The sequence below is a fragment of the Equus quagga genome, chromosome 9, assembly GCF_021613505.1.
Source record: "Equus quagga isolate Etosha38 chromosome 9, UCLA_HA_Equagga_1.0, whole genome shotgun sequence".
Classification (NCBI taxonomy): domain Eukaryota; kingdom Metazoa; phylum Chordata; class Mammalia; order Perissodactyla; family Equidae; genus Equus; species Equus quagga.
In genome coordinates this window covers 29,310,947-29,334,653 of record NC_060275.1, presented here as the reverse complement: position 1 = coordinate 29,334,653, position 23,707 = coordinate 29,310,947, and the positions used below count along the sequence as shown (strand labels likewise).

At 44.3% G+C, this 23,707-nt stretch overlaps 1 protein-coding gene across 3 annotated transcripts in view; it reads left to right on the top strand.

The window, feature by feature from the left end:
* Positions 1–23,707, top strand: part of SLC14A2 (solute carrier family 14 member 2) — a 194,074-nt gene that overhangs the window by 152,801 nt on the left and 17,566 nt on the right. For 2 of the 3 annotated variants that reach the window (XM_046671094.1, XM_046671093.1), the window contains exons 6-10: positions 1,097–1,289; positions 5,001–5,148; positions 6,173–6,307; positions 8,067–8,116; positions 8,631–8,805. In XM_046671094.1, the coding sequence (XP_046527050.1) occupies positions 1,097–1,289; positions 5,001–5,148; positions 6,173–6,307; positions 8,067–8,116; positions 8,631–8,805 (701 nt within the window). The remainder of the gene's footprint in view (positions 1–1,096; positions 1,290–5,000; positions 5,149–6,172; positions 6,308–8,066; positions 8,117–8,630; positions 8,806–23,707) is intronic. The other variant, XM_046671095.1, reaches the window with a different exon arrangement.

Below are 23,707 nucleotides of genomic sequence, written 5' to 3'. Positions count from 1 at the left end.
GAGTGAAATCTCTGAGACAGATTGGATCCCGAAGTACAAGAATTGGCCTGACAAAGGTGCAGGGACATTTCCATTGTATGAAAAAGGCAGATGCAGAGGCAGAGGCAGAGTTTTGGAGAACCAAGCAGTCAGAGTGTGGATCTTATGGTTGGGTAAACAAAGCATTTCTCATCTTGTCATTTCTTAATGAAGTAAAGCAAGGTGGTTAGCTGAAACTAAAGGGAAGCAGACAGCAAAGATTTGAAGAGAAAGGAGAAAATGTAAAATAGTTGTCTCAGCAAGTTGGAGACCTAATTTGCTGGGGATGTGTAGTAGGCTTTTCAGGCAGTCTTAAATGCCTGTTTGAGATTCATGGTCATTAATTAAGGGTAGACCAATCAACCAGATCATGTGATTTCATGTTTTGTCCTGCAGCTCACTGAGTGTGGGAGACGAAGGGTGTTAGGTTTCTAGGGTGGCAGGTCCCTTCTAGAAGAAACTGAAGCTAAGGGAGATTAATTACCTAATGTTGCTCACTCAGCCTGTAAGTGTAGGACATAGGACTTGCACCTAGCTGCATCCATCTCCAAAATCCATGCTCTTTCCAGGAAGAGGGCAAGAAGAGAGAGGACACAAACAACGGAAGGTTCCATTTTCATGTGGCAGTTCCCAGAGTAGCTCAAATTTAGCTGAATCCAAGCCCACACAATACCTATGTGCCAGCCTCCTCCTAGAAGGTCAGATTTCTAAAGTGTTATCACAGCCCAGGACAATAGCTATTGTACATCTTGATGATCCAAAGGCAATACATGATATTTTATAAGGATTACATTTTGTTTCGTTTTCTTGATTTAAGAAACAAGGAAATGCTTAAATTATTTTATAAAGTTTTCTATTCAAAACAAGTTATAATACTTTTAAAATCTGTTTCTCAAAGCTGTAGCCTTAAACACCTTATTCTCAATCCCACATCAATGGACCACTAGAGTCTCAAGGGAGCCAGGAATGGTTGTGCCAAGGAGAGGAGACAATGGATGGCACAGTGGCCAGAGCTGATGAGATGGTGTAGACCTAAGGGTGATCACAGTGATTAACTCTTTTTCTCTTCCATCTTCAGTCCAGTTCTTTCCAGTGCCTTGAATTCCATCTTCAGCAAGTGGGACCTCCCGATCTTCACGCTGCCCTTCAACCTTGCTCTGACTCTGTACCTGGCAGCCACAGGCCACTACAACCTCTTCTTCCCCACAACACTGGTGGAACCTCCATCTTCAGTGCCCAACATCACCTGGACAGAGATTGAGATGCCCTTGGTAAGTTATCCAAGGGCAGATGAGTTGGGACCCCCTGATTCCACTGCAGACCTTCTCAGTAACCAGCTTGTGGATTACCCAGGCTCTCAGCTTCCCTAGATGCATCTCCACCAGATTATGGGTCCTAGCAGAGGATGGGAAAGGGTCACTGCCACCTCCATATGTTCCTTCAAAAAACCTTTACTGAAGACCCAATGTGTGCTGGGCACTTTCTCAGACACTGGGAATACGCAGGGAATAAGACCACATCCCTGCCTTCGTGAAGCCTACACTCCACACAAGGAAACAGACTAATAACTGTACAAACAAGTGTTAAGCTGACAGTACAGAATGATGGGATTGAGGGAAAAATATTAGATAAGATGAATAGTTAAATGAAGGGGCAAAGCACTAAAATAAATATTTAAACTTAGGATTTTAAAGATATCATCAATCGAAGATGGTGAATTTTCATGTACTTTCCATATCAGTGGTTCCCAAGCAAGGGTGATTTTCCTTCCTGGGGAGGGCAAACGACTGCAGACATTTTTTAATTGTCAGACTGTGGGGGAAAGGGTGCTACTGGCATCTAGTGGGTACAGGCCACGGATGCTGCTAAGCTTCTACAATGCATAGGACAGCCCCTTCCCCATAACAAAGAATTATCCAGTCCAAAATGTCAATAATGCCAAAGTTGAGAAGCCCTGCTTTATAACCTATTATCACAAATGTACATATTCATTGATTCTACTGATCTCTAGGCATCAGAGATAAGGAGGTATAATAAAAATCTAACATAGGATTAAATATATAGAATTGTAAAATTTTGGCCCTGTTAATGAACATAGAACTAACAGCTAACACTAAAGCAAGTTTGTTACGTCTCAGAGACTGTTGCAAGCCACCCTCATAATAACCCAATACTATAAGTACCATCATTATCCCCATTTCACAGATGAGAAGACTAAGACGCAGAGAGGCTTAGTTGCCCAAGGTCAAACTGCAGCTAGTGCCTCAAGTATTGTTTGTGAGATCAGACTCCCAAGCCCTTACCGCCCCTGTTGTCTAGATGTGCTTAAACCTCCGCGTGGCCCTGCTCCTGGGGGCTCAGTTCCAGGGCCACCGCCCTGGGGGGGAGGACATCACAGGCCCTCCAGGGACAGCCACACTCTGAACCTGAACCTACCAAAAAAGGCTCCCCTGCCCCTAGCGGCAAATGCTGCCTCCAACAATGCAAAACCTTCATCAAGTTTTTGTCTTTTTCAAAGCTTTGTCTGGGGCTGGGGCTGGAGTGGGATTGGAGACAGGCTTAGGGCCTAAATCCAAGAAAGCGAAAAGACAGAGCTGTGCGTTCAAGGGAAAGCCCATCCTCTCAGATGGAAAACAGCTGGGAGCAGAGACAAAACTCTTCCTTTGATAGACTCATCAGCGATCAGTCATCTGGCAATTAGGCTCACTGCCTCAGGGACCCAGTCCGGCTGAGCCTGAGCCCTAGCCATGAGGCATGCTCCAAGTGACAGCTTCAGGGGCATGTGGCACTGCCAGAGAGAAAGGCCCACCGAGGCCCCCCACCCTCCCTGCACTGTGAGGCTATCCAGTGTGGTGTTGAGGAGACCAAAGTGGAGAGGGCCACAAAGAAGGGGCGCCTTTTGTTCATCTTCAAAATCAACAGTAGGAAACTGGTAGGACCCAAATCCATGTACCCTGAGGTCCAAGCTCACCCTCTGAGCTCTCCACCACACCGCCGCTCTGACAACAGGCTCCTTTTCTTCCACCCATCCAGATCTGAGTTTTGAAGAATCAACACCATTTTGCTCCTTCTCTTTAAAACAATGGGGAGAGTGACTTTCTTTTTGTTTAACCAGCTTGTTGTTGTTACATGGGGATTATCCGGAGTGTGGAAGAGACTGGTGCTCAGTAAATTTCCACCGCACACCTGACTGCCTTTCACACCAGGGTGTCAGCTGTGGCCTGTAGAGCAGCGTGGTGGGGAGGGCAGGCCGCCCTGGGGTCACAGTTCACCAGGCTGAAATATGGGTCCCAGCGGAAGAGGCTTCATGCTAAACCCAGGCTCCATTCCAAAGCAGCTTGTTCCCTCATTCCTCTCATTCTTGACTGCTTGGGCTTAAAACCTTGTTCCCAGGTGGGAAGGTGGGAGTTGGGTTCCCCTCAGCATCCTGCATTCCTCAGACTTTGGGAAGTCATGGAATATTTACTGAGTAGATTTCCAACCTGTTCCCAACACTTAAGCTGAGTTCCCTGGACTGGTACAAAGTGTTTTCAGGGTTCCTTTAAATAAGATGGGGCCTCCATCGTGTCATTCCTTGCATAAGTCTATAAACTCTGGCCCAGCCAATGCCTGAGACAAGGGTGGAAAAAGCTTAGAAGCTCTCTAGGACTCCTCAAACACTATTCTCTAAAGAAATCAGACTGACTCCAGAATTACATTAAGTTGTTCAGAAGTACAAAATTTCATCCAAATGGAGAAAAGCAATTAACTCCCAACATCTACAGTAGATTCTCTGTAATCTACTGGTCCCCAAACTCTGTTGCACATTGGAATGCCCTGAGGCCCCAGCCATGCCCCATACCAATTAAATCAGAATGTCTGGGGAGGATCCAGGTATCATTTTTTTTTTTCTAGACCTTTAAATCACTACGGTGATTCCCACGTACAGTGGTGTTTGGAAACCACTGAGCTCATCAACACGTATTTATTAAGCTCCTATTATGTACCCAGTCGTAGAGGAGCTCTGTCCTCGAAGAGGTCATGTGACCTGGTAATGGAGAAAAGAGTTAGCAGAATTTTAAAGCTGGAAGATCATCTGCAAGGGCAGCCTCATCATGTTACATAGAAGGGCATCAGAGCCCAGAATGAGGAAGTGACATGCCATGGTCACACAATGAAATTGTGCTGGAGCCCTCGACTTCAAGGCCAGTGTTCTCCCTACCTTGCCGATCTCCCTCTTTTCCTTTTTGCCCTCAAAGGACTACCAAAATGTGTCAACTCAGCTTGGGCAGAAAATCATCTGACATCACTGCCAATTTAATCATCTCCAATTCCAACACTGCCAAATGATGCTCATGCTCAGGGATGTTTGCACTTCATGCTGTTCTCCAGATGTTCCATACACTACCTTTCTGCAATGCTAAGTGCCCCTCAAGAGCAGAGAAAGTGCCTCCTCCTCCTTCCCTGGGCCCCACAATCCCCAGGGTGGCCCTGAATGTCCAGCCGCCACCAATAGACTAGGGGTCAAGCTCAGAGGCTGTAGCCTGGGCTTGACCACCAACGAACTAGGTGATATTTGGTCAAATCATTCATCAAAATAGCCTAGACTATTTCCAATATTCCTGAAATATTTCTAGGCTTTCAGAAGGTCTAGAGGAAATCTGATGCCCTGAAACCCCCAATGGCAGTCTAGGGACAAAGTGCCCTCTGGTCCCCTCAAAGCAGAAGCCATGTGTCCCTCAGACGCACCCATGTTCAGCCCCTGTGTTGAGAACCCCTGCCCAGTTTTGCATGAGGGATGCTCAGATGCCTGCTAGGTGGTGGAGTGAGAAGCTATTTGTTCCAGCACATGCCTTCCCATGCTGTCTCACACGCTGGAGGGCACAGCCATCCTCCTGTTCCGCCCCATTACCCACCCAGGAATGGCTCAATCCTGGCCCTGAGGCCTGGTCTTTACATTATCAGCCCACACTCCAGTGACCTGGATTCTGTTGACTTTGCAGCTGCTACAAGCCATCCCCATTGGGGTCGGCCAGGTGTACGGCTGCGACAATCCCTGGACAGGCGGCTTGATCCTGGTGGCTCTGTTTATCTCCTCGCCGCTCATCTGTTTGCATGCAGCCTTTGGCTCAATCGTGGGAATACTAGCAGGTAGGACAGCGCCCCCCACCCCTGCAGTGAGGACTTTGTGATAATTTTCCTGAGGTCATCTCACCCCACCATGGCAAATATTCTAGACTTATTATCTTTACTGGAGCTTTTAAACACTGTCAGGTCTAGGGACTTAATTTTCTCTTGCTTGAGTCTCTGAAGGGAGCAGATTACAGTAGCAGAGCATGTGGAGGGGTGCAAGGAGACTGACGACCTGGTTGGCCTGCAAACTGAACCCCTGAGAGCTGAGGTGTGGGGAGGAAGAGGGAACCCTGTGGTGATAGAGAGCAGTAGCAGACCAACCAGGGGCATAAGTGACCCAGACGTTAGAAATTTGGGGTAAGCTAAAAGAAAAAACTTGTCTCAAAAGTTGAATTGCCATTTGACAATTGTAATTTAATATTTCTACACATACAAATATGTATGTATATGTATTTACATATTTATATGCAGGTAGTAGAGTCAGAAATTGGAGTTGGGGGCATTGGGAATAGGAGCCTGTTGACTTATCCCAATGTTTTCAAAATACTTCTTGGAAGTACAACTTTAAAAACCGTTTTTATTTGGAAATAATTTCAAACATCTAAAAATAGTACAAGAGGCATCTATAAATTCTTTATCCAGACTCACCTGTTATTCACATCCCACCACCTTTCTGTATCATTCTTCTATCTCCACATGTCTATACGTGTACATACGTACTTCTCCTCAACCATTTGAAACAGAAGTTTTTCAATTGAAATCTTTCTTGCTAAAAATGTAGCTGCTCTGGGCAAAGGAGTTGGGAAGGCCCGGAGTCCCTGGAAACAGTCACACCTCTGTGTGAGTTTGGAAACCACTCCTCTCTTCTCATTGTTGGTTTCTGAAGACTAGATGCCATTTGTAGAGGCTCCTTTGATGGGCAGGGCTAAGGGTGTGGGGGGAACAGCAGAAGGGAGGCCACCCTGAGTCCTGGCCCCAGCCACGGGGTCGTCTTTGTGCTGTGACCCAGAACCAACCAGAAACACCACATCTTGTCCCACAGCCCTGACAGTGGCCATGCCCTTCGAGACGGTCTACATGGGCCTCTGGAGCTACAACTGCGTCCTCTCCTGCATTGCCATCGGGGGCATGTTCTACGCCCTCACCTGGCAGACCCACCTGCTGGCCCTCGTCTGTGGTGGGTATTTGGGACAGCTGACAACCAAGTCACTCTGCTCTTCCTTCCCCCCTCCCTTGGTTATGTGAAACCCCTGGTGACCACTAATCAGAACCGAGCAGCAGTGATAGAAGGACCAGTGGCTTAGGTCCTTAACCATTGAAGGATTTGAGATTCCTCCTCTATCAAATGGAATCACAACCACTATTAATGCAATTATATTTACACAGTGTTGTAAAGTTCACAAGGAAATCACACGTGCATTTCCTCATGTGCTAGTGGCAGCATTCTTGTTCTCAATAGCTCTTCATTCAACAGCTATTTGGAGGGCACCCTAAGTGCCAGGTCCTAGGGTAGGCACCGAAGATACAGTGGTGACCACACCTTCATGAAGCCACAGTCTAGCAGAAGAGAAGTAAGTGGGTAATTATTAAGGCTGTGGTGTCTAAAAAGATTGTTAGAAAGATCCAGTGAGATGATGTACCTGGAAGCACTGAGGTCTCAGAAAATCATAGCACACCGCTATAGAAGTTTGATTTCCATTGAGTAACTAGAGAATGCGGTGTCCGAGAAGAAATCGGCCACAGTCCTTATTGTAGCTGCTCCAGCACCACACTCTGTGCTTTATAAACATAGGGACTCACTTAATCCTCCCAAGATCACTACCTGCACAGACTGTCAGCCCCATTTTACAGATGAGGAAATGAGATTCAGAGGGGTGAATGAACTTGCCCTAGAAAACAGCTAGGTGTTCTATTAATTTCAGAAGCAAGATGCCCGTCCCTGCCCAAGAGTTTCTTCTATTCTCTGGAAACAGCAAGACTTTAATAAGCAAAACTAGAGACAAGAGAAGAATAGCATCCAGGAGAGATTTTCTTTTGTTTTTTCCCACTTATGTGTGGAGACTCTAAATGACTTCCATGTCCCTTGTATCCCCCTCAGCAGCCAGCCTGAGGCTGGGTGTGGAGACAGTGGCCTTAGTAAATATTTTTTAAGTCAAAAGGGCCAGATATTTTGAGGTTCAGACTGTAACTGCCTTTGCTCTTCAGAGAAGTGGCAGATTCCTGTGGCTAGAACCATCTTGGAAGGCTTCAAAGGGAGGCTGGGGTTTATCTCAACACTTTTTGGGTAGGATTTGGATAGACAAAGCGACGGGGAGAAGGTATTCTGGACAGAGAAACAGAAAGAGCAAAGTTCATGGGCAGAAGGAGCTTGTCTAAAGGGACCACGGGTGTGGATGAGCTCCCCTAACTGTCCTGGGTGCCCACATCATGTAGTTGAACCCAGATGTCTGGCTCCTAAGGACCAGGTCGGGGACCCAATAAGGTCCAGCCCTAATGGAACTTGGTGAGAGTCCAACTGCATCATGGTCGCTCAGGATCTTGGACAGGAGGGGCCCTATCTGGAGCTCATGTAGTCTGACCACTCACTCGCCAGACAATCATCCAGCCATCCAGCCTGTGCTAAACCATCCCAAAGGTCAGTGTGGACAAACAAAAGATGCCTATTGACCCATGACTCTATGCAAGGGCACCATGGAAGTGGGGAGGGGATAAAAGGATATGTAACCTTTAATCTCTGCCTTCAGAGAACACACAGTCTGGTGGCAGATGGGCTACACCTAACTGTAAAGATAACTAATCATGTCAGGAGAACATGCCAAATGTCAGAGTGTGGTACAGACCCTGAGGCTGCTGGAGAAAGGGTGCGACCCTGCTTTTGGGGAGGACTGGAGCTGGGCTCTGGAAACTGACTCTCAATGGTCCTTTTTCCTCCACAGCCCTGTTCTGTGCATACATGGGAGCAGCCTGCACCAACATAATGTCAGTGGTGAGTTTGGATTCTCTGGAATACTGCCCTAAAGTGCCTTTCCCCACCCAGGGTTCTGGACATCTGGAGTCTTGTGGAAGAATCATGAGTGGGTTATGGTAGCTGGCACTCCACACAACACTTTTGTCAAGGTTTATCCAGGGTTTGTCCAAAGAAGGACTGACAACTGCATATATGTGCCTCGGGGGGAGGGTGGAGAGGGGTGGGGGGTAGCTGAAAGAGAGAGATGTAACCAGCAGTGGAGAACACGGATGGACAGATGGAGGTACCTGTGTTTGGCTGGATGTGGGAGATTATCCTTAGGCCGATTTTCATCTCCCTCACTAAAAGATTCTCATTGTTCCCAGAGGTACCAACATCTCAGATTCTCAGACCAACCACTCTGATGTTATGAATCCAGAAACAAATGCCATCACTAGGGGAGGATACCTATCCTCAACCCCTATCACATCCTCCTCCCCCAGATTCCCCAGAGCCTGGGAACATTTTCAGACCCCAGTGCTTGTGTTTCCAGGTTGGCGTGCCACCAGGCACCTGGCCCTTCTGCCTCTCCACCCTCATCTTCCTGCTCCTGACAACCAACAACCCCGACATCTACAAGCTCCCACTCAGCAAAGTCACCTACCCAGAGGCCAACCGCATCTACTACCTGACAGTGAAAAGCAGTGAAGAAGAGAAGTCCTCCAGCGGTGACTAACCAAGTCCAGGCAGATGTGTTCTTTGCCTGGACCTGGTGTCTGCTCCCTGTGGTCTCAACTCTGGGTCAATCAGCTGCAGCACTTACCTTCTTTGCCTCTCATTGCACCTGTGTGGAACCAAACACACTGTAACTCTCCTTCCCTCGTGCTGATTTTCTCTCTCTGCCCAGACTGCCATAACTATCCATTGTGCGACATTAGAGGAAGTTGGTAATGGGCTTGCTGGAGTTAGAAGTAAGGCATGTGTTTTAAATGTCATCGACTTAAAACAAAACTATTATTTATATTTAGTTTTCTGGGAAGGTGATTAAGAGATGATCTTCTTGGCTTGGTTAACTAAATGAGAGACGCTGTAAAATTGAATTTGCTGAGTGGTTCCTAGGCAGACATGGAGGGGGTGAAAATTCAGGGGACACATGCAAAGAATTGAAGGTGCCATGCTTCACAGAGCTAGTGGCTGATGGGCACATATAGCTTTACATAAAAGAAAGGAATTTCATACTGATAGAGTTTTAAAGTCAAAACAAGGACAATTAGGGCACTGAAAGTGTCTAAATAGGGAGTCTCGAACATTCAATGGTAAGAGTACAGGGCAAAATGATATTCCATAGCAGGAAGGAATTAATTAATTAGAATCCTATATAAGACTTTTATCATGAAGGATAAGCGTTTCTCAGTGAAGGTCAAACCAGCAACTTTGAGCGGAGATTTCAGTTGAGGAAAGTACCTGAGCTCAGTGTGTGAGAAGCTGGAGAAATGTATTTCATTTTCCTACTTGCTTGTGGGCGTTGGAGGCCTTATGAGGTCTGTGCTACTTCAAACAAATGGTCAGCCCTGATGCTGGAAGAACAAACAGTGACCCATGAGTTTCATAACTTGGCTTCCCAAGCATGCTCATTAGCTTGCTTTCAGCCTTGAGTTATATGTAGATCAGGAATCGGCCAGCTTTTTCTGGAAAGGCTCAAATAGTAGGTATTTTTGGCTCTGGAGGCCTTACAGTCTCTTTTGCAAATACTCAACTCTGTCATTGTAGTGACAGTATGTAGAACTGACAGTATCTGAAAATAGCCTTAGACAGTATGTAAATGAATGAGCGAGGCTGTGTTCCAATAAGACTTTATTAAACAAGCAGCAAGCTAGATTTGGGCCACAAGCTATAATTTGCCATTCCCTGATACAGACATCAATATAATAACACTTAGGAGCTGGTGATCACCCTAATAACAGTTAGGAGCTGGTGGGCAATGGGCAGGCCCAAAAGACACCCTCAGTTTCTTTACAACAAACATAGCCACAAAGGCATTTACAAGCTGGGGATAGTGTGAAGATTCTTAGGAAAGCAAGAGTAATGTGACCCAAATCAGGAAGATCTGATCTGAGGCTCTTCCGGAGAATTGAAAGACCCAGTGATGTGCACTAGGGGGCGCAGTTTTAAACCAGGCCCTCCTTCCACATAAGCGTCTGGAAACCACTCCCAAGGTTCACCCTGCCCTGCCTCCTCACTCTGTTTTCCCGGCTGCCAGCAGGCACACCACCAAGGGAGGAAGAAAAAAATTATGACCCTTCAGTGCAAGAGTTTACAGCAGGAAGAGCAGGGAGACCCAAAGAATTTCAGGATTGGAAGAGTACAAAGGCCAGGTAGTCCCGCCATCCTATGATAAGTGAATCAATCTCTTGTATGGAGGATGGGGGCTTCAGTTCCATGACAGGCTTCCAGATGGGGCTCAATTACCCAAAATGGAGGGAGACCCCAAGGTATTAACAAGAGATAACAGAACCAGAGGTAACCCCGTTCATTCCTTATGGGCGAATGACCCTAGGAAGTCCCCTCTCCTCTCCATTAGCCCTTGAGAATCTCCACCCAAAAATTGGATCTGGTGGGAACTATCTTCTAGCCACGTTTTGTATTGAATTTCCAGGAGAGGAGAACTATTTGGATTTGAAAAATCCTTTCAGCTCACCTAGACAAGATTCTCTCTCCCCATCTCTTCTCTTCCCACCCTACTTCATAGTTTGTCATTTACCAGAAACCACTTTGGCTACAGGTATCTGGGGGGGTTTTCTCCCTCCCAAGCTCCCACTTTAATCCCCATAGAAATTAGAAGTTAACTGTATTACAAGCTGCCAAACTCATTTGAAGACCAATGGATAAAATCTAAGTTATTCAGAAAACAGAAAAAATACATCCAGCAACTCTGGAAAAACTACAGGGCTCCAGAAACTCTATAATACACTGTGATCAAGATGGCCAGATATTTATGTACAAATAGGAAAACAAATGATCTACTAGTGTGGTATAAGAAAGAACTGCCTGGATGAAATACTGTTAATCACTGAATTATCTTGGCAACGGAAGTCATATAGGAGCGATGAAATGTTTAAAAATACATCTTTTTAGGCTCAGAGGCAGAAAATCAATGGTGTTTCCCAAATGTGGTCAAACAAGCTCCTCCTGGAGGTAGAACATATCTAATTAAGCCAGGCTGGTGGACAGATGTGTCTTTCTTGTAGGCATGGGTAAGGCTGGGACAGAAATGAAAATCCCCACCCCTCTAAGAAAAGTCTGCCCAGTGCAGATCACCCTGCCCACAGGTCATGGACGGATGCCCAGAGGGCCTGTGAAGTAGCCCAGATAGTCTTATGGGACTGGAGAGCTCCCTGGAGTGATCTTGACACACCTTTACCAGCACATCCCCATCCCACTGACCCCCTGAATGAGTAGAGGCAGGAGCCCTAAACTTACAGAGCCTCACCACCAACATGAGGTTGCATGGGAGCAGGGCACCAGGAGGGAAGAAGGACTTTGGGGCCCACATTCATCTGTTTTTCTACTATCACCCCAAACTACAGGCAGCTCTTAGTTGTACAAATGATAGTTGAACATAAATATTTACAGCTGAATATAAATAAGCAGTCATTAAGAAGAGTAGGAATATAAGTGTGGGGTTGGCGAGGAGGGGGCTCCAGAAAGGAAGTGCTGTCTTAAACCCTGTCCCTATCACGCCTCCCCTCTCCCTCTCTCCACTGTCTCCTCCCCAAATCTTATCTTTTCTCCCTCTGGTGTCACCACCTTCCCCTCCCATTTTCATCTTCTTTCTACAACACTGAGGAGTTCTACTGTCAGGATGAAACAGTGTTGTCCTGCTGCATCTTTAAATGATCAATCTTGAATCATCTTTCCAATCTCTTCTACGATAATTGACAGTCAATTTTCTACGTCTTGGTCAAACTTGGGTGTTTGCTAGGAAATAATCCATTTTCTTTAGTGTTAAAATTTTGTTCCCATACTGTTATTCTTAATGTTCTCACAATAATTTTAATCTCTCCTGTTTCTGCAGCTTTGTCTCCTTTCTCATTTCTATTCTTATGTAATTTTGCTGTCTCTTTTCCTTATCAGGCTTGTGAGGGGTTTGTTCATTTTATTAGCTTTTTCAAAGACACAGTTTGGGATTTACTTGTCCTTTCTACATGTTTTGGGTTGTTTTCTATTTTATTGATTTCCTTTTCTTGTTTTCTCATGATTTATTTAAATTTTCATTTTTTTCTAACATTTTAAAATTGATGCAAATTTCTTTCATTTTAGATCTTTCTCCTTTAACAACAAACGAATGTAAGGCTATTAATCTTCCCCTGAGTACAGCTTTAGCTGTGTACTGTAATTTTTGGAATAAAGTATTCTACTTTCATCAGTTTTTAAATAGTTTGAAATTTTAGTTTTGATTTCTCTTTGATCCAAGGATTATTTAAGAATGTTTCTTAATTTCCAGCACATAGGGTCTTTGGGTATTTTTTAACTTTCTATATCTAGTTTTATTGGATTATGAGCACAGACTATGACCTGTAAAATCTCTATTTTATGAATTTTTCTTCATAGCCAAGTACTTGATTGATGTTGGACATACGGAATGCAAAATTTTGATTTGAAGGAAATATATATTAAATTGATTGATTAATTTCATCATTCAATTCTATGTGCTTATTTATTTTTTGTCTATGAGATCTTAATTCTGAAAAGGGTTTATTGAAATTCAACTGTAATTGTATAGTTTTAGTAAATTCTCTTTACATTTCTAAAACATTTGTCATATATTTAGCAGCTACATTGTTTGGTGCTTACTATGACTGTCTTTGATTCTTCATAACCTTTATCTTTTAATATTACAAGCTACACATTTTTATTCTTCTTAGTCCTTTTAACATCATTCCAATTTATCTGACACTAATGTTGCCACACCCACTTTCTTTCTGGAACTTTCTTATGCCTTTGTTTTAACATTTATCATTTCCTTTTAACTGTATCATTTTCTTTTAACTGTATTTCTTAAAAATAGCATAAAGCAATGTTTTATATTTAGCCTAATCTTAGTGTTTCTGTAATTTAATAACTTAACTTCTTCATATTTAGTGTAACAATCAATATACTTGTTTTATTTCTTCCGTCTTACTTTACTTTATACTCTTTATTTTTCATTCCTGCATTTGCTTTTTCACTTTCTTGATTACAAGTTTGATCATGTTACTATCTTTTTCCTTCCTCCCTTTGTTTATTTGGAAGGTCCACTATTCTTTTCCATTCCACTAGTGATTACTACTCCTTTCCCAACACTCATATCAAAAGTCTATTTCTCTATTATTATATAAAAACAATATGCCAAATAGTTTACCCTGACAAGATGCCCCGTTTCTCCAATGCTCCTTCCCCACCCTGAGGAATGAAAGCCTTTACACTACTTTCGCCATTCTCCTCCCCAGGGCCCCCAGCCTTAACATGCTTTTATTTCTCCAGTATCTCCCACTCCTAGATTTTGCTGAGATCATTTATCATTTTTAATTTTTTTCCCTTGCAATATGCCTGTTCTTTTTACAAGATTCCTTATGTAGCCCCTATGGCACACATTTCCAGTAATTTTATCATTGTATATTTGGAGTTTACTATTTATATTGGACATGTTACCTCTATTCTTCACCTTCTCCTGTTGTGCAATCTTTGCTCTGATTCATTTATCACTTTGTTCTGATTCATTTACTCATTTAGAACACTGTCTTGAGTATTTTTCTCAAGTACTATATGAGAGAATATGGGTGACATATTCTCTGACTCTTTGCATGTCCACAAAGTCTCTTTCTCCTGGCAAGTAGATGGGATTTTGGCTGGTTGTGGGGTCCCTGAGCTGCAGCCTTTTCCCTCAGTTGTCTGCAGGTGTTGTCCCTTCATTTTCTGGCTTCTAAGTGTTACAAATGAGAAATATGATGTCTATCTCATTCTTTTTCCTTTGTAAATAACCTATTCTTTCTTTCTAGAAGATTGTAAATTTTCTTTTATCTTTAGAGTTTTGGAATTTTATGAAGCTAAGCTGAAGTGTGTGTCTTTTCTCATCAATTCTGCCTTTCAATCTGCAAACTCAGCTCTTTCTTCAGCTCAGGACCTTTTTTCTAATGTTTATTATTGCTTTTCTTCCATCTCTTCCTCTTTCTCTGTCTGGAATGCCTATTATACACATGTTAAGTCTCCTTGATCACTGCTCCAAGTTGCTTATCTCCTTCACAGTTTTTACCATTTGTATTTTTGCTATACTTTGAGATATTTCTTCCATTTGATCTTCCAGGCCACTGATTCAGATCCCAAGAGTAACCTTTCTTTCCTTCAATTCAACAGATAAGTTGAATTTTTTACTTCAAAACTCATATTTTTCATTTCAGAAAGTCTTTTGGATGAGGGCCAAAATTGAATCTTCATGTGTGCTTATGTTATTCTTTTTGTTGTTGTCTATCTCCTCTTGCTCCAGAAATCTGATACAGCTTCTGGTAACTTGTGGCCCCAAACTTCTACCCATTCCCCTTATTCCATGACTGATGGGCCCCTGTGTTGGTTGGCCAGGGCCACTTGCCAACTTTCATGAACTAAGTCCCTACAAACTCTGCCTTGTGACTTGACCTCATTCACTCATTCATCCAGAAGACATGTATGAGGAACTATTAATATGTTACCCAGACCCCCACTTGACAACAATCCAGGAAAGAATCAGACCAGTTCCTGCCTTCAAGGAATTCATTTTGTGGGGATTTGCCTGGCCAGGTGAGTAGTCTCATCTGAGGTGAAGACGAGGATGGGACCATAGATTGCCTGAATCACGTAAGTCTTTCATGGTACCAGTTTCATTATTTTGAGTGAATTACATGGTTGGGTTGCTCTTCTGTTCAGGAAAAGTATCAAGCATGATCTTGAGGGTCCCAGGAAAATTTCTTTTCCTCTTCTCCTCTTGACCTCTATCTTGCCATTACCTGCTGCCAGTCATTCCCAGCTATCTTTTCAGTTTAAGGCTTTGGACCTGTTAAAATATAAACAGTCCCAGGAAGGCACACAGTAAGCATGATCAATCATTTGCATCTTAGGTTGAAGGGGTCATTTCTGAGAATAAGTTGGAAAAAAAGAAAGGAGAATACAAAGAAAAAAAAATGGGTAGCACATTTTGAGAGTCTTTGGCAAGGGAGAGCATGCTGAGATGAGGCCAAACTGGGTGAATGAGGTCTGGACGTTTCACCAGGAATGATTGTGAAGCTGTTGTGTTTAGCTTGGAGAAGAGAAGAAATGGCTGGAGCCATGGCTGTCTGCAGTATGAGGTAACACACGTGGAAGAAGTCAATTTACTCAACATTAGTTCAGAACACAGAACAAGGACCATTAAGTGGGAGTGATAAGCAGGCAGCCTTTGAATCAGTAGAGAATGGTGCTTTTTAACATTGGAAGTTGTCTTAGAAATAGTTGTCCTTTGAGACCCTGAGTTTCCTGCTCTGGCAGTGCAGGAGGAGGGGCTAGAGGCCTGTTGGGGAAGCTTTCTTTGGATGGAGGTAGACCAGATGGACCAGATGACCACTGTAGCCTCTCTCTTCCAAATCCAAGTTTCTGTGATTCTTTGGCCCTGAGTGCCTACATAGGAATGAGGGGGAGGCATCTCTGAGGTGGCAAAAAGTTAAAAACGTGGAGATAAAATGTACCAAAAATATGCCATTGTTGCCTTTACAGCTTTTCCTATAGCTTGACGAGTTAGCCATTTGGTCAGTTTACCAAACTGCTCAACATGGGTGCTTATGTGGATGCAAGCTGAGGGGCCAACCTCATGTAACTGTGCCTTGTCCTTGATCTTCTCCTCCTTATCGTTCTCTCCTCTCACGGACTTCTTCTTCTCATCAGTCCTCTAAGATCTGCCCAGTGAGAAAATTGATCTTCCTGGCTTGTATTAGTGGTTACATCAAACCCATGTGCCCCAGTTTGTTTGTGCTTCCTGTCTGAGTCTGAGCTTCATTTCCTTGGATCATAAAGGTTATGAGAGCTTGGGGATAGCTATAATCTAAAACCACTTAGGGGCTAGCAGTTTCACTGTGGGTATGAGTTCTACCCAATAAACCACAGTCTCATTTGGCAACTTTAAAGGCATTTACTTTTTTTTTTTATTTAAGTTCATAATGGTTTACATCATTGTGAAATTTCAGTTGTACATTATTTCTTGTGTGTCACCACATAGGTGCTCCCTTCCACCCCCTGTGCCCGCCCCCCACTCCCCTTCCCCTGGTAACCACTGAACTGTTTTCTTTGTCCATGTGCTTACATTTACATTCTATGTGAGATTTTTTTACTTGCCTGTCTTTTCCTGCCTCCTGCCATTCATAGAAGATAGAAGAATCCATAGGGAACACTTCTGTCCCTAGTGGGACTAGGATTCCAAGGCCCCAAGGAGGGAAGCAGGGAGATTGCTAGAAAAGTCCTTTTTACCCTCTGTAAATTGATAACTGGGAGCCTCCAGCACCCTCCTACCGCTGCACAGTTTGCTGGAACAGAATGAAGGAAGGGAAGTAGGTCTTTGGAGAACTTATAGATCAGCTTGAATTTATGCCACATGAACTCTGGTCTTTTCCCTGGAGGAATCTAACCTCTCCAAGTTTAGCCCCCAGTGGTCAATGCAATCCTCTTCCCTCTACAAGGCTGGAGAGGTAGAGTGGAAGGGAGCTATGAGCATTGGGAAGAAATTTAGTTCTGCAATGAATTCTGATTGACCCAGCCTTCAAAGAAATAATCTGTAGGCATAGACAGATCTCCTGGGGAGCCATTGGTGTCTGAGCTGCAGCCCTCAGTAGGACCTGTCAGGGACAAGATTCGATATTGGTCTTCTGCCTTCCAGGATAGCACTTTATTGCCCCACCCTACATCTTGAGTGTGTGAAAGATACTACACTTCTAAGCACCATGGTTCCATTTGGCTCATGGAACATGTGTGAACTTCCTGGAGGCTCCTCAGGGTTAATCAATTCCTGTCTTTTCAAATTGGTTCCATGCTGTGAGCAGGTAACATCTCCCTGTTATTTCCAGGGTGGATGGATGCTTAGGGACCTGGAGGGAGCATGCTACAAGAAGTTGAGGATCCCTGAGGAAAGGCTAGAGCAAAAGGGCAAGGGATGGGCATGCAGGGCTGAGCCAAGAGCCAGCCAGCTGGGAGACAAGGAAATGTGTTGTCAGCAGACAGCCATGGGCCCTAAATCAGCAACACCAGGGGAGGCCCACTGTCCAGGGAGCTGGTCTGTAGTCAGTTCCCCTCCTCCTCCTGGAATGTGGGCCTGCCTGTTCCTCCCCCGCATTGTTTGCTTTCCTCCTTCGGAAGGCCCTCCATGATCAAGACTCCTCTTTGGCAGTTCTGAAACACCTGGCATGGGGAAGGGGGCCTTTGACGTCAGCAGGGAGTTTGTCTACTCGGGTGTAGCTAATTTCCTTAGTGTGCAGTTTTGTTTCTGAACCTGGGTAGGCCACCTCATACCCCGTCACTGAGCTTGTGTGGAGGGGGGCGAGCAGGGAGGGTGGATATTTGGCCCATCATACTCACAAAGCCAAGCAAAACATGTTTGAATTTGGCCCCCTCCCCAAACTCCAGCCCACAGACCCCATGGCCTCATGGGACTTGGGAGGGCCAATTTCCCTAATATATAGTGCTCAGAGTCCTTTCTGGAGGCAGGGGTTAGGTCATGCCCTTCTTGCTCTGAGAGGGTCCCGTGGTGAATCCCCAGAACCCTGGTCAGCAGAAGTCAGAAGGAGGAAAGATCTGAAAAATTCCACAGAACCAGAAAGACAGCATCTAGTATTGGGATTGTGCAGAAATTTCCATGGAGATGCTGATGGCAATACTGTTCCCCAATCTGTGCCCTGCCTGGAGGGAGAATTAAGGGAGTTTATTGAAGTTGGAAGGTAAATTGGTCCCTTGAGGAGACAACACTTAGATGCTTGCTTTAAAGGCAAATACTGGAGCAAGAAGTCTAATGAGAGGAGTAACTGGCAGGTAGTGTCTGAGGGAGGACAGTGAAGCTACTACTAGACAGGTCTTGGCTCTGCCCCTTTAGAGGGCAAACCAGGTTGGGGAACCATGGTAGCTAGAGCCAGCCTTCCTGGGGGAGTTTAGCAAGTAATCTTTCTTTCACCAGAAAGGCCTGGGAGAGTGTGAGCAAAAAAGCATTTGTCTTTCCTCTCCTTCCTCCTCCATGGTACTCTTCCTCAACTGGAAGACGTGCACTGGGCATAGGGTTAGGGAATGCAAAATAAATTTGCAGAAATTCAGCAAGAGAATGGGCTGGAGGGCATGGAGAAGTGAAGGAGTTCAGGTGTAAGGAGAAGTCCAGTGCCTGGAATTGAGGACCAGAGACACCGCCCAAGGAAAGAAGCTTCTTGCAAAATCCTGATGGTCTAGTTTCCTCCAGCTCTGTGCAGGAAATCAAAAGAAGTCCAGGTAAGAGGTCCTGGGGGAAAAAAATGAACTAGGTAGACCCCGTAGGCAAGAGGACCATCTGACTTTTCAAAGAAAGAGATAAAAGAAAGGCTGCTCTTTTTCTGTTCCTTTCTTCTGTTGAGCTATGGTGTCTTTGGAAGCCAATCTTGGGGCAGGAAAGCTTACTAAGAACTCCAGAGAGTTTAGACCCTGGAAGCTTAAAGCTGGAAGAGCTGTTAAATAGTTATAGTTCAAACCCCTCACTTTATACATGGGGAAATCACAGCTTGTCTAGGGACCTGTTAAAGTGATAAAAGAGCCTGGACAAAAGTCCAGGTGTCCTAACTCACAACCCTGAGCTCTTCCTGCTCATCTGGTGATGGAACCAGTTTAATCTATCAGCCCTCAAAACCCCTTACCACCCTACCTGCCCACTGGAAGAGCCTTCATATTATTTGTCATCCTTTTCACAACTTGGAAACCCACAGCTCTAACACCAGCATGGTTTCCAGGGCAGCACTGTGTTAAGTTGAGCCATGGGAATGCTAATAAGGTGGATTTGAATACCTTCTTCCCGGGATTCATTACCTGCTGCTTCCTGGGTGGAGGCGCCTGGTCCAAGCATCTTGGCCTCTCTCCTCAGGTTCTGTACCCCTTCAGCCGACATGCCAATAGAATTAATCTGTCTCAGTATCCACAAACATCTTAACATCCCAGCTTAACAACCTATCTCCCTGGAGCCCCTCTCTTACATAGCCATCTTAGATTACTGTAGACATATTCTGCATAGCTACAGAGAGTGGATGCTTCTGGAAGACAGATAGCTGTGCCATAAGGAACAACATTTCAGGATATTGACGTCATCTGATAAGAGAAGGGACAACCTTGTAAGGTATGTGGTCTCCTCCGAAAGTGGCACCAAAGGATATGAGCCTTGGTGAACTTGCGGAGGGAAGGCTATTCTGAGAGGTTTAGAAGTGCCTGTGGCCAGCCCTCTGCCTGCTATCAACACCCTGGCCTTGATATATCCCTTCTCTCAAACTTGTACAGCATCTACACCCCCCTTTAAAGTTAAAGGGAAAACATAAGTTTACTCTCAAGTGCCAACTCTGACTAATTGGTTTTGGTTTTCTGGAGCATGGTGTTAAGAATTCGGAGGCTGGATTGAAACTTATTGGGAAAGAGTGCTGTGATCAATTGGCTGTGTTTGCCATCGATAATGAGAGAGAGGTGTGGCAGGGAAGAGGATGTGGGGAAAAGGAGTATGGAATGTTGCCATAAGAGAAGAAGGCAGTGTACAATGGCCTAGATCTTTCCTTGACCTTTCATTGGGTGTCACAAATGTAATGATACACAGGTGTGTGGGGCTTTTTTTTTTTTTTTTGGTAACTTGTTACTCCTTTTGGGATATGATATAATTCATAATTTTTTAAATAAAAAAGTCACAAGTCCACTGGTATCATTAGGAAGGCTCCAACTGTCTATAAAACACCTACATTGCAGGAGTGAAAAATCAAAACCAGGAGGTCAAAAACCTGGCTCCATAACTGACTAGCTGTGTGGCCTCAAGTAAGCCACTCCTCTCTGGGCCTCAGTTTCCTCCTGCCAGTGCCTAGATTCAAAGTTCACTTGATTATCAAGGGTTGATAATTCCAAGTCCTTTCATTGGGCTGGAAGGTCTTTATTGCATACTTTTCATGTGCGTTGTAACTATCAATAGAGAACTCCACCACGGCTCTAACTTCAAAAGCTCTAGTCTAGACTGCCTTCTGCAAATGAAATGGGAATTCAAAGAATGGAATAATCCATATGGCCAAATACACAAAAGATGGCTTCACGAAGGAAGTGGAACATAAATCTGACCTTGAAGGGTGTATAGTACTTAGGCAAGAAGAAGAAGGAAGCACAGAGGGCCAGCGATAATGCCAGAGTGCCAAGGCAAGGTGTGTGTTGGGAAGGGAAAGGATGAGCTGGGTGACGAAGCTGGCAGTATTGTGGAACATCTGGGAAGCCAGGCAGAGGAGTTTGAGCATTCTACTCCTGACAATGGGATGCCATGTAGATTGTTATGTAAGAGAGTGACAGAATGATATGGTCTAGCAGTTGAAACACAGAATGGATTGAAAAGGAAGGATTCAAAATCAGGGATATTGACAATATAGACACGCAATTCTGAGGGTGTGGGCTGGAGTAGGAGCAGGCGGGGGAGAGTACAACTCCTTCTGGAGGAATGTCAGTCAGGTGTTAACTCCCAGTGCAGATGAGGTGCTCTGCCATTTGCACTCTCTTTAACCTCATTTATGAGATTATCATGTGGTATCAGAGGCTAACTGAGGCACAACTCATTTGTGCTTAGTAATGTCTTCTCCACAGACTGAGCCAAAGACACCAAAACAAAGCAAAACAAAACACAATCTTGGCAAGTCCATTGGCCAGTTGGTGAGCTGTGTGAAAAAGAAGAGAAAGTTTAAAGGATTCACTGTGGGCATGAGGACTCGCTTATCTCAGGATTACAGTGACCCATACCCCACCTTCTTAAAAAATAAAAAAAATGGCTAATTAAGAAGTTGGGGCTTCCAAATAATTTATCTCCAAGTGCTGCCATGGACCTGGCCACCATCTTTTCTCTATCCATCTCTCCTACATCTCACCTTCCAGTCCAGATGTATTCGGAAGGCTCAGGAAGACTTTTGAGTTTTTCTTGAATTCCCCGAAGGAAAAGGAGCCATTGCTTAAAGAGAAATGGATTCTAGAATACCTAATTAGGACCTTACATACAAAAGCAGAATTGAATTGATAGATCAAAAATAAATCCCTTGTGGGAAGTAAGGTTTAGAGAAATAAAGTTGAGACTAGAAGGCAAGAGACGGAATATACCTGTATAATATCTACTCCTGGCTCTGCCAATAGCGGTGTGGTCTCCAGCAAGTCATTCCATTTCTCTAAGCCTCAGTTTCCCCATCTGTAAAATGAGAGGGCTGAACTGAATAATCTCAAAAGCCTGTTCTCATTCTAACATTCAATGCCTCTGAGAGTTTACAGAATGATCTTGAAGATGTCAACTAAACGCGACTTGACAGAAAAAGATAACACATTTACCACTCATAGGTATCCACATCACACACACTAATAAACATGCACACAGAGTAGCCTGGAAATTACCAATCACAGGAAAGCTCAACTCCAACATGGGGAGACATATACCCAAATTGTGGCCAAAGTGTAATCATGTAGCACTTGAAAAAAAATCAAATTATACGCAACGTGTCACTTCAAAAAAGCGATTCTGGCTTGGTAGCTAGGAAATTGCCTTGTGATATGTTGGTGTGTCCACAAACAGTAGGTTGGAGGGATAAGAGACCCAAGGAGCTGGAGAGGGATGACAAATGGGTCTTGAGGGTAGGCTTCAGATGCTCCATTTGTTGGACATATGTTGCTGAAGTGACGTATGGACAGCATTGATCCACCTTCAGGAGACGTTAAAACCTGTTCGAAACCTGAGAAAGACAACTTGTAGAAAGTATATAGACGTGGACCTGTATGAATAAAGGTTGGCTTTCAGTAAAATAGACTAGATCATTTTTTTGCTTCTGAAAGATGTCATCTACAGTTTGGTTTGGTTAGGTTTCCTTCAAAGAAATTGCAGTAAGCTTCAAAATTGTATTTGGCTCGTGGGTTCCTCTACAAAATCTTTTTTACCCCTGATGTTTGAGCAGTCGGCATTTTCTGTAAGTTAGAAGTCAATAGAGTCATGTGTTTTATGAGACACTACTCTCCAGAAAAAGTGTTTTTGAATATATCACTGGGCTCATGACTGTTCTTCCTTCTCTGAGTCAATGGGAGGAAAGCTTGCTGGATTCTTGCCTATTAAAACACAGACGGTGGCAATCCTGGAGGGCAGGGACTGTGCCCCTCAAATGGTCCTGAACGGCCCCCAGTGTGAAGCTACATGCACTGGGACATTTAATAAGGCTTGTTAGAGAAGGAGAGAGCAGTTCCTACATCAGGCGGGCATGCCGAGGGGTTACTCAGCTGCTAAGGTTTACCCACAGATTATCAAGGGCAGAACATCCCAGCCCCCGTGCCACAGTGCACACATAGCCTGGCCGAGGGCGCAAGCCCCTTGGCCCACTAAACAGCCAGCTGGGGCCTGGTGGGGCCAGAGTCCCTGGGCCCGGGCCCTCTGGCCATAAATGACACCATATGTTTACTGCACCATGCCACACGCACAATTTTCTATGTGTGCCATGATGTTAGGGGGGAAAAAGTTGGAAAGAACACAAAAACATGACTTATCGTGAACAAAATTTACTCTTGGGCTATAGAACACCCAGCCCCACCCCTTAGCAGCTTAGGGTTTTCTGGCCACACGGAATGAACCTACATGATATCTTAGTAACCTAAACAAATCACATCAAGCAAGATCTCCATCTTCAACGGCTTACTTTCTTTTCTCTCATTCACTGAGTGCTTCTAGATGCTTTTGCAGGATTTCTGGGTATCTGATTGGTTGGTAATAGATGGCCAAGCATTTTATCACCATCTATAAACATCCCGTCTTTTATTTAAGTGATACTGGAAATAATCACCTCTTACTCTACAACTCAGCTGTTACCCTTATTAACCTATGAAAGACTATCACCTTTATTTCAATATTTATCAAGCATTTAACATTTACAGTGAAATATCTTATTTTTTTAAATGTTTCATACCCTGAAATATCCAATGACTATTTGATTCAGAACTTAAAATCAGTAGTATAATGATCCCTCATTAATTTATTCAACAAATATTTCTGAGCACCTACAGTGTACCAGGCTCATGCTAGGTCCTGGGCGTGCCAAGGCAAACCGGTATAATCCAGGCTGTCAAGGACCCCACCACACTGTGAAGGTGACAGACAAGAACACATAACTGACACTTGGCTAGGTAAGAGTCACTGCAAGTGTAAAATGCCAGATGTGCACTGAAATAAGGAGCCATCCTGCCTGGGACAGAGGGGCCCGTTCCATTAGAGGGAAGTGGCCTCCCCAGGGAGGTACCTGATATGTGAGCACTGCAAAATTATTTTCTAGGGCATTCTACAAGCATCATCTCATCTTCATAACAATATGAGAAAGAAATGGGAGGTATCTCTCTGAGATATCT